General features: G+C 41.0%; 1 protein-coding gene across 4 annotated transcripts in view; it reads right to left on the bottom strand.

The window, feature by feature from the left end:
* bsna (bassoon presynaptic cytomatrix protein a) overlaps window positions 1-12,250 on the bottom strand; it is a 135,539-nt gene that overhangs the window by 107,237 nt on the left and 16,052 nt on the right. For all 4 annotated transcript variants that reach the window (XM_035383007.1, XM_035383004.1, XM_035383003.1 and 1 more), the window contains exon 2: window positions 9,493-9,943. In XM_035383007.1, the coding sequence (XP_035238898.1) occupies window positions 9,493-9,943 (451 nt within the window). The remainder of the gene's footprint in view (window positions 1-9,492; window positions 9,944-12,250) is intronic.

Genomic DNA, 12,250 nt, shown 5'->3' with positions numbered 1-12,250 from the left:
ATAAAGAATTAGTGCCCAATTGACCATCCAATCTGTACATCTAAAACATCTAAGATTATTTTTTATTTGCCCAATATCAACACCTTTCATTTGTGCTGATGTTCCAGTTTGAATCAAACAGTCTCGTCATTGCTGTATGAATTTGGTGTTTATACTTTTCAGCAGTGGATACCAATATGAGTATTTCCCTTCAAAAAACAGGACACTAAACTTCTCAAAACAGCTGGCCACAGATGTCACTTACTGGAAATGCAAATGGGATTTTTCACACCGGAGAACTGTCTCTGTCATCATGTATGCCTTTTTGATGGTTCAGTGATGACAGCATGAAAAAAAGTTATATTTATAGTTTTACACAAATAGACAAGCCTACAAACTAAGCAGAAATTGATAATGAAATGCCCTTTCATTATCATCATTACTAGTTTACATCATCATCATCATCATTAGCATAATCATCATCATCATAATTTTATATGTAGTTTCTACCCCAGAGCTTTCCTGGCCGTTAGCACCGATGTATGGGAAGGCACATGTGCGGGAAAAGAACTGAAAGAGCTCAGATAGTGGTGTTGATATCTGGTGAGTGACTCTCACAGAACATTCATATTGCAAGTAAGACATGTATGAAATGTATCCCATAAATTACGGTTCGTGCTGCAGCTATAAACTTGTCACAAAGATTATTCATAAGGAAAAAATAACAATGTTGAGCAAATAAGAAGCAAGCTCTACATCTCAATGGACTAAAGGGGGCACTTGTACCATAGCTAAGGTTAACAAGCACATTGTTATGCACACCAACGAAAGAATAGAGAACTTTACTCTGCCATTATAACATCCTTCTTCACTCACACATATCCACCCTTTCAATGTACTGAGAGGGAGGTGTGAGGGAAAGTAGGAGGTAGAGAGAGCGCAGAGCAGTAATAGGAGTGGGTGTGCATGCATGCTGCTGTGAAATGCCACTCTGCACACATCTACACACTGCTGCAACGACCCTTTATAAAACATGCAACACACACCTTCAGACACCTGGCACACCCCACAAATACACCTTCTGTACACACACCCTCAGCAGTCAAAGCCTTGACACACTATGACCTTGCATACCTCCACTTCAGCAGGCATGCGAAGACTCTGACGAGAGAATTAGTTGCTGAACATTGCAGTTCGTGACAAGAAGGATTTCTAATGAAGATTCCAATCAACTCCCAAAACTGGGCCAGGACACATCAAAAGAATTCCCTTCAATAGGCTTAAATGTAGCTGCACACACACCCACACACACGCACTGGGCGCTCAGGATATTTATATTATCCAGTCATGTACAGGAGAAGAAGCTTTAGAAGTTGCTCTCTCACCCTCCTGGGACGTTATTGAAGTCGTACTTAATCAGCACATCTGTACTTAGTGTTAACTTTCCAAGTGCAGCAAGCGAGTCAAAATTACTTTATATGAGCCATAGACAGTATATGAGCAGGGTATTTCTGAAAGTCTAACTTCTCTTAGAGCATAGATGAAGTCATAATCACTCACCTACACATCAATCAAGAGCAATACAACAGAGCTGAGACAGACTATTCAGCTGAAGTTATTCGTTTGAATCCCTGTTGGGATATTTGGGACCATTTAGCTACAGCATCTTGCATAGCTACAGTTTTAATGAATGGCATATAATACAATAAGTTGTTGCTAATGAATACGTACTCCAATTGTGGAAATTTAGTATGGTTGATTTATCCTTTGAGACCAAAAATATATTTAATCTAGTTTAGATACAAAGATCATTGGTCCTCCTTTGTTTGATTTGACTTCTCATGACTGACTTGCCCTGACTCTGTGATCGCCAAATTGAGATCAGGGGAGGCTGTGAGCAGGATTGAATGTCCATTGCTACAGAGAATTGAGGAAGAGGAAGAGAAAAGAGCAGCAGTGGAGAAACCGGAGTTCTCATTAGCATGTGAACTGTTTTCCGGCTGTCAGGAGACGTCCTCCCATACCCAGCTCCAGTGCTGGGTTCACAAAGCCCTTTGAATTATCTTTGCTGTCTCCCAGCTCTCTGATCAACTGCGTGTCTAAACAGCAAATCCCTAATTTTATATTATGTGTTCATTTTGTTTCCCTGTGATGTACTCATACCATTAATCTTTTCTCAACTAAAACATTTTTCTTATATCATGTGTTCATATTTTTCCCAGTGATGTGCTGATACCATCAATTTAATCTAAATCCAAACCTTTTATTATTTTATAAATGACTGAATACTTGCCCCCAGAGGAGGGAGCAAAGAGGTCATCATTTAAATATTCTAAAATAAAAGCATAAAACAGGAAAGCTTATTTTTTGTTGTAAACAATAAGGTCGCTTAACAAAAGAATCATGATAGACAATTAACAATGAACATCCCCGAACTGTAAATTCTGATTTCTTGATTTTTTGTTTTGTCAATACAGTGAAGACATGTCACTTGAAGCAAGTGCAATGCTAGGGGTCAGTAATCAGACATCTTCTAGATGCGGGACTCTGCTGACTATCATGCACGATACGGCGGTGACCTTGTCAGAACAGGGCAAGAGAGCCTGCCCTGGAAGTCTGATGAAACCAGACACCTCTGCATTCTACTGCAGCCTCCCATATTAATGACAGCTTAAAAAATGGATAAATAAAATTCTTCTGGATCAAATTGCTCCACAGTTTAGGATTCTGAGGCATAGGGACTGTTTGAGGTATGTGGCTATATTTGGGAGTGGATATAATATGACTTTTGTGTTAGAATCCCAGAGTCCTTGCTTTGACCGGGACGTTTTATTTACTTCCTGTAGACACAGTTGATGAATGGATCTTGACTGGTAAGGTACAACAACAAATAAAAGAAGTTAATGGAAATAGAAAAAAAAGACATGAATTCTGGAGAAACTGTAGTAATGGATCAACCACATGGGGGAGAGGGACAAATGAATAAACTTTCTCTTTACGCAGCAAAGCAGGGCATCAGTCTGCAGTGGTGAATGTATAAGACAGAGCGGATGTTTCCACAACAAGGGTGTGCTTTGAGGTCGCACAGAGAAAAAGCATAGGGATGAAAGTCTTCAGAGAAACCTGTATCACTGCCATTGAGTCCAGAACACTTAGTTAAGGGGTTCCCCATACAATGCAATATAAATAACACACAGAGCAGTCATACATAAGGAATTCCTCGCTCTGACCTTTCGATTTAAACACACAAAAAAAATCACACTAAATTCAAACCCTGAACCTGTGGCTGTGGGTGGATTTACCTTTTCTTGTTTTGATCAATGGGTTTTAAACCTTACATCTGATCCATTGAACAGTGAAGGAATAAAGAAAATGTCAGGCAGAAATGGTGGAAATTAATTTGTCCAGGTACTCCTGCTGACAATTAAGGCTTTCTGACTTGTAATAGCAGAGGACAGCACAAGGCCTGGGATCAATACCTTCAGAACCTGCTGCCCACTCACTACACATACATACACTGTACCAGAAAATCATTGCAAGTTACAGACAGAAATATATGCATACAGATTTACCCAAAGGGAAATCTCCTCTGCCCGGCCACCTTAGGGGGAGTTAAAGATTGTTTTACACATTTCTGGCTGCCCACAAAGGCACACACACGCACACAAATAAAAACAAACCACACACACACAAACACACACTGACGCACGCAAGCACGCACACATATATGGGTGCGATTTTGATGTCAACTTTGCAATACATAGACCTATAATACAATCAGTATGTTGTGCTCAGGGTCTCCAAATTTCTTGCAGAGAAGGTAAAAGTATAAGATGCACTGTATGGTATATTTAATATACATGGTATATTAGTAGCTAGTATATTATTGTCATACAAATATATATCATGGATTGAGGGGGGATTACCTTTTAAAACAACAGTGGTCATTGATGGGCAGTAAGTGAGCAGGTGTGTAAATGCCAGGAACCTGGCCAAAACTGGCTTTATAAAAATAACCACCTGATTATTCTTCACAGTTTACTGGCTATCTAAAATATTCAATCCTATCCCATTCTTAACTCAGGTTGTCATAGCAACAGTGAAATTAGTTTTCAGCTGACCTGAAGTAATTACCACATGACCTGAAATAAAAAACTGCATTCCTCTTCCTTTTGCTCAAACCACCATTGGGACTACGTGTAGCAACACCACCACTCTTTCTCTAGGTTGCCATGATATTTAGTGAATACGTGCCAAACTACAATCACATTTAAGATCCTATCATGTAAGTTCTTAACTGATCATAAATTATATTTTGTAAGAGTGGACATACAAGTAGAATCTTAAATAAGCAAATTCAGACCAATGAAATTGTAAGCTCCTGCTATGTGTGTTGAGCTGTCCCAGCAGAGCACAAGTATACCTGAGTGTACAGCTTAAGGGGATAGGTCACGTCAAGTAGCTACAAAAGCAGAGGTTTTATGTGTGTGTATTACCAGCTTTTCCTTCAAGAAATCAGGCCAATGTTTCATAGTATTTTTGGCTGGAACACTCTTTCCTAGCTGCACTCAAGGAAAGTGCAACATAGCTTCCTATATCACTGTTAATACAAATACAAAGGTCTTTGGGAGTAAAGAGCTTGCAAAGAACTGAGCAGGAAGGAATTCCCAACATGAAATAAAATGGATTGATATGTTTATAACTGTGAATAAATGCTATGAAATTTATTTACTCATATGTATAGCCCCTGGAAAAATAACATCACTGTAAAATCAGTTGAAAATGCATTTTCTTGCTTTAAACCATAAACACAGGAAAACCTCTATAGAGGCCATTGTAAAGCTGGCAGGTCATCAGTAAATTGCATAAATATCTAAATAATCCATAGAATCACTAGAAACTGTATGCTAAATCTGAAATATACAGTAAAATGTCCAGTGTTAATTCAGCTCAACAGGGTCCATGTGGTCCCACACTGTACTATCCCTTTTGAAGTTCCTATGGAGAAGCAAACCCTGACCTTGTTTATATGTTTGGGTGTATTAATATGGAATGTATTTTCAAAGTCAAGAATTTTGCCATGCGATATACATGCAGTATATGCTTGCGTATGTACATACATACGAAAATAAAAATGATGCACCATCTTCAATGTTCCTCGGTCAAAACTGCGTATTTCCATACAAGATTTTATTTATGACATTGTGCTATTCCCAGAACATATGTCACGTTGAATTCATTTACCCACAATCCACCGGGATTGATTAGCCCAGCTCACTGAAGTGTATGCTTCTGCTCGCTGCAGCACATGTCACGTGCCGCTATCATCAGCAACATATCGGGCGGTTCAATGCTTCTCCATCGCAAGGACTGCCTCAGTGAATTATGGCCCATCTGGAAGGCGTGAATTTTGAGGAAAATTACCAGGCTTAAGATTGGAGGAGACAACCTCGATTTAAGCACCAGACAAATATAATTAGACACACCTGAACATGCTGAGTCAGCGTGCTCACAGATGTTTAGTGTCACCGCTCAGAGCATAATGTGATAGTAGATTTTAGTGGTTTCATCACCAGCAGGATTGTCTTGTCTTGCCTTCCAGTATACTGAGGACATGACAGAATTAGGCTGATGCAGAAGTATGGTAGCTCATGCAGAATTATCCTATAATGTCCTCTTTATATTTATAGGGCTTATTTTAACATAATCCAATCTAGGCAGCCAAGTTTATTTTCTGTAATTACAGGGACTTTTTATTCATGAAAAAAACAACTATAATTTAATTAATTACATTATAGACCAAGGAGAATTATGTCCATTTGTTTTATGCCTAAATTAATTCAGATAGAGGACAGAGATCACAGGGAAAATGCCATAAAAACATGTGGATGCCTGAGCATGAATTGACCTTAAGCTGGTGTTGTTACTCTACCATTTGAATTTTTAATCTTCAATGGGCTTGGCAGAAACAAGGTTTGTTTTTAAGATATTACATCTTGATTTTGCAGGTTACTTTATCTATGTATGTCTGTCTCATCATGTTCAGTCCCCGACTCCAGCCTGAATCATGTTTAACCTTTCCGCACTCATCCTTTTGATGCTTCATCATGGCAAATTCATCTCAGCGTGGGAGTCACGTGGTTACATTTCATACATGGACGGCCTTGAACAAGTTTCACCACTTATGGTGCTTATCAGCAAACTCTTTCATTTCATTTTAAATCACTATTAACCTCCGGAGCCCTGCATTCTGATTCCCAGTCATATCTGGCAACGCAGAGGCGCTCTCTGCTATACAGTCCAGTCAGCCTCGCATAAAGTCTAATCCTATAGCTCATTTTATAAGCATTCATGCAGTCACACTTCTCCATATGTTAATGTGAATGGTCAATGAATAATTATAGTTTAGTTTGGTTGTCTGAAAATGTGTCACTCCAGTCAGGGAAATACATATCCATAGTTCACTCCAAAATACTAGCAAACTTTTTGGGTTCGAATTGTAAATTAAAGATTTGACTAATTTTTAATTAGTTTATTTTATATCAGTTTCCATATGTATTCCTTGTATGATATTATGCCAAAGAAAAAATCTATCTGTGATGGACAAAAAATAAAGGGTCACATGGTGATGATAATTACTTGATTAATTACATGGTGATTGGTTCCTCAGGTTGTAATGGGTACTAAAGTCAGAGGACAGTGAGAATCTATTCCCACCATAACCCTTTAATTTGTGCAAATATTAAATTATATTATTAAATTACTAAATTATTAATGAATGTATGTTTTAAAGAGAGAGAGAGAGAGAAAGAGAGAGATCAAGTAAGTAAAGAAACTGAAGATCTTTATTTACAGCACTTCACTCTACACTAATTTACAGCTGTACATATGACAGGTAGATCAGGAGAGACTTCACACAGCGGAAAAGCAGAACGTTTGGGATGTTGCCTTACTAATATACTTACAGTTAAGATATATGTGTATCAAAATGACTCCATAACAGCGATTACTATTACTCACTAAGCAGATTCATATAGACTGAGATCACGGCCAAAAAGCAGAGGGATCGATTCTCTGCAAAGGCAACCAACATTTTCCCACCCCCCCCTCCACCCCATGCTTTCTCAAGGTTCTCCGAGTCAATTACATTCCCTCAGCCCTTTAATTTCTCTTCTCTGCATCCCCATAACACACCTGAGTGGTCTGCTAGTTCAATCACCAGCCTGTGCGCTCTAATGAAGAGCTTGACAGTGCCTTGGGAGGCACACATACGCACAGATGCATACACATGCACACACGCATCCACGCACGCATGTTACGCACACACACACACACACAGCGAGGGAAATGTTCCACAGAACTAAGTCAAAACCAGCAGCACAGCATACATTGACATATACGGCACACATGAAACGCACACACAGACACAGACACAGACATGTGCACTGCTAGAACCTGTTACAGATGCATCTCACCAAATGATGCATATATGCAGATACCCATCAGCTTGGGTGTACTCTACTTTCAGCGCTTGTGCTGTAGGGCAAGCAACAGCTCTTTTCACAGTAGGTGTATCTAATGAAAGAAATTAAGATAAAAGCTGACTCTCAGTTTCAAGGCAGTTTGAAAACCAAAGCTGTGCCTACGATCTGTCATCACTTTATCCCATCTGCTTGAAGGACCGTACCGTGTGACCACCAGCCTGAGACAATGCTGAACGCACATGCAAGTTCACCGCAGAAATTTAAAAGGCAGAAGAGTGCTGTCGTTTAAAAAGCTGCAGTTTGAACAGGGAAAATAGCCTTGCCGATTTCATGCCAATCGCTTCTGTCAAAACATGTTCTGATGGATTAGAGAGAAGAGGGAGAGGCAGCCCGTCACCACGAGCGAACGGCTCATGATAATATCACTCTTTGAGGCAGATCCCTGGAGAAGCCATTAGCGCATCAGGCCATACATGCGCAGGACTTTCGCTGAAGCTGGAACGTGAACCTCGGAACTCCAGCGCCATTAATCCAAGAATCCCTGATTCCAGCTCTTTCTGAATGTGTGATTGATGAAATGCCAGCTCAAATCAAGATCAGCTGGGAAGAGGTTTTAAACACTGGCTCAGAAATGTACAAGGCAGCAGAATGACTTTAATTACCATCACCCCTATTGACACGCCTCACTCGCTGGTGGTAATCGGATTGAAATCAGTTCAATTAGGTCTGTTCCATGACCCAGAGTAGATCAATGTCTGGCCTCTGTTTGACAATGGGAAATTATTTCTGTTAGAGTGAGATGTGGTGTAGGTGATTTTACCTGAACTTCCCAAGCATTTGCTTACAGCATGTCATTAGGCCCCATCATAGCTGCCAACTATGAGGAAATCATAATTCATAGTCTTTATGAAGTCTAAAATACATTTTAGCAGATAAAAATGAATACTTGTTATCATTATTACAGCTGATGGGCTGATATCATTCCAAAAGAAGTGTACTTTATTAGCAATGAATGAAAACTTAATTTACATGTACTTAAGGTCACTAGAGAATGTGACACAGAAAGTTATCACTTGCATAAACTGTTTATTCAGTCTACAATTCCTCATTCCACGCTGTATTTGACCAATCACCAGCAAAAGTTAATGGATGTAGAGATTGTTGGGTTAATTTAAAATGCAATTATTTGGTCACCAAGGGTCACCAAGCCAGAAAACCCCCATTGGCAGCAGTGTGATCATGTGCCTCCTTATAACTGTGCCCTGACACCTGCCCTGTCAGGTCTGCAGTGACCATCCTGTAGTCTGGGTGTGTTAAATGGTGCCCCTCCCCTGCCCCACAGCACAGACTGCTGCTGGCACATTGCCAGGTTGAGGACTCGTCCAAAGCAACCGATTTCTGCCTTTTATTTTTGTATGGGATTAATTATCCCAAGGACTTCTTGGCAAAGCTTACTTGCAATCAAAAGAATCATCTCAGCAAACTGGGCTCTTTACTGCTCCATTTCCTGATTGAATGACTCAATATTCTTCCAGTACCTGTGATTAATCTGATGACTCTGAGCTTCAGGCATTAACACAGATCCATACAAGAATCCTACAAGGCTGGATTGGTCGTGACTGGTTCAGCCAGATCAGTAAAAAAATTAATAACCGAAGAGCCTATGAGGCAATGACAGGAACAGCCTGACTCCGCAGGGAGGGCCTTACTGTAGTAGCAGGAAGAGCTTACATCAGTCAGGTGGGGAATGATAGCAAAAACAGGAAAAGCCTGGCCAAACAGGGAGGGGCTCACTGTAGTTGCAGGAAGAGCTTTAATTAGTCAGGTGGGGAATGACAGCAAAGACAGGAAGGGCCTGACTCAGCAGGGTGGGGCTCACTGTAGTAGCAGGAAGAGCTTACATCAGTCAGGTGGAGAATGACAGCAAAAACAGGAAAAGCCTGGCTAAACAGGGAGGGGCTCACTGTAGTAGCAGGAAGAGCTTTGATTAGTCAGGTGGGGAATGACAGCAGAGACAGGAAGAGCCTACCTCAGTGAGGTGGGGGTTGGGGTTGAACCCGCACTGGTTGCACACCGTGGCATGGCACTGCGTACAGGTGTTGAAGTTTGGCTGGTCGTGGGAGGTCAGCTCCGTGGTGTTGCACACCGGGCACAGCTTGCTGCTGGGCATGGGGGCAATCTGGGGCACTGAGTATGGCGAGGAGGGGGCGCTCCCTCGGTCGGGCGACGCGGAAGGCGACCTCCCCGTCCTCCCGCCGCCGACGTCCACCTGGAGGTTGCGCCGGGCAGCATGCTGGCCCCGTCCCTGTGCGGGCGAGGGTGAGGGCGAGGGTGAGGGCGACTGGTGGGGGCTTTCGTGGGTGGCCAGTCTGTAAGGCTCCGTCCGGCTCCCTCCCCCCGCTCTGCTGTCACCATATCCCGGCTGCGTCCCAGGCCGAGACCCGGGCACGTGGTCAGTCTGGTGGGGTCTCCCTGCAAGCCTGCCAAGACAAGACAACGAGACAAATGATGATTAGACATGGCATCTCCCATGTTCGCGCTGCGCGGCAAAGTTCAATCAATCAATTTTGTTTTATGAAATATCACGCTCTGCAATTAAGCTGTCATTGAGCTCTTTGCAGTCCCTCAGAGAGGTACAGATGAACCCCCCACCCTCATTGCTGTGCAGACAATATCGGTGAGTGGCACAGGGGTTAAGATATTAACAGGTCCATTTATGACAAGCAATTCACACAAAGTGGTGTAAAGCAGGAAGGGAAATGAAGTGAGACATTATTAATTGTTAGGTTTGTCATTAATTGGAGTCCCAGTTGATTTCTCAGTGAAACAAGGCACACTAAAAATCATGGATTTTCAACACACCCAGGCAATATGTTTGACAGATATACTTACACAGTTCAGGAATTGCAAGGCTTTTAAAACTTCTTTTAAAAAGCTGCACTATTATTACTATTATTCTCCCTATCACAATGGTTTTATTTTTATTATTTTCCCCCAAAGCCTGCCCAAGCAGATGAGTCAGATTGGGTATCAGTGTGATATTATCTGTGAAGCAGCGTGGTGTTCTGCTACTACCATCTCCAGTCAGCAGTACCCTGTCCTGACAGAACCTGTCAGAGGGACATATCCAACTGTCTACTGGAAACATATTGTGTGACCCGTCCTCAAATCTCCAAGGTCCTGGATTAGCATGAATAAAGTGTGCAGAAGTAGGATGATGATGCTACTGGAATGTCTAATTACCAGGCATTGTGTTGACTGTTGCGGTATAGTATAATTTAAACATTATAATCATTCAGCTTGCATACTTCTGGTAGCTAACCATTTTCCGTATAAATATAACGCTGGATATGAGTCCAATATTTTGCATCATCCTGAAAAGATCTTACATAAGAGGGACTGTAATTAGTGAGATGAATAACCATAAATGCACCCCTGCTACTGGAAGGTTTTACACAATACATATTCAATATGGTAATGCTGTACAGAATTAAAACTAAATTGCAGTGCCTGCTGTTCAGGAGACCATTTTGAGAGAGACCTTATTAAAGCAAGTTTTTAAAACTAGTTACAAAATTCAATTAGAAATGGCAACAATAGCAAGTTATATCATCATCACATTTAAATAATTGATAGTTTAAAACATAACAGCAATTTGACTTTAAAAGCTTCTCTAAATATTGTAATATCTGAAAGGGGTGTTCTGAATATTGCTGCAAATTGTTAGCAGCCATTAACACAGTAATAGCCAACATCTATCAGAGTAACTGCCAGTAGACATCTAGTCAATCCATCATTCCCATCACTTGAGGTAAGAACATAGTCTTCTGCATCTGTTTAATTAATCATTACATTGTGAACTACACATACATCAGTCCTATTAAATAGTAAATTGTTCAAAGGCACTTATTGTATTGTTTAATAATTGTAAGTCTTTAACAATCATAAAATGCAATAGCATTCTCACTGCTAGGCAAGCACAGCTGGCAGTAATCTACCCATTATCGTTCTACAGCTAAGGATTCTAAAATGGTCTCTTATTCGTGTCTTGTTGTTTCTACTTTTACAGCGCTTGCAAAACTCAAATGAAAAATGATACCACTGCATGCTTTTTAAAATGACTGCCTGTGCTTGATTCTGACCTCTGCTGTTATTCTTTGTAACAGGAATATTAAATGCTATCTAGGAAAGATTTATTTTTAATAAATTACATTTTAGTAGACAGGAAACCAGGAACCCATAAAATTGAATAAATTTGATATTTACATTATAACAATGGCATGGCACTGAGTTGGGGTGGCCACAGTATCATGCAACAAAAGGAAAATATTTGACTTACCATGTATTACTAGAACAAAAACAAAGGAAAAGGATTCACAAAGGTTGTGAAAAGACAGCACACCAAAGGGTAGACCAAAAAGATTACGCAAAGCTACACCCACAGCAGCCACATAACAAAAACAGGTTTGGATTATAGACTGATCGGCAAATTAGTTAACGGCTGCCACCCAGCTCGGGAACGTGGCTGGCGCTGTCCATGGTCCCGCATCTCTCTCAATTCACTGAGCCAGAATGGACAGCGTACCAGATACAGGAGCGGATAGGCTGTGCCCGTCCCCATTGCTGTCACCACAACAGCCAGAGCTATCACTTTTGGTACTTTGTCTCTTGTTTTGTGTCACACCCTAATATCCTTTACCTCTTCCTTTTACTTTCACTCCCAAGGCTCCCCTGTTAACATGAAGCTGAGGGTAATGCAACCCAACCGGTAGGTGGCAGCCAGACTT

The sequence above is a fragment of the Anguilla anguilla genome, chromosome 11 (assembly GCF_013347855.1).
Source record: "Anguilla anguilla isolate fAngAng1 chromosome 11, fAngAng1.pri, whole genome shotgun sequence".
Lineage (NCBI taxonomy): Eukaryota > Metazoa > Chordata > Actinopteri > Anguilliformes > Anguillidae > Anguilla > Anguilla anguilla.
Note: the sequence above shows the minus strand (reverse complement) of the source record. Positions and strands in the feature narration are given on the sequence as shown.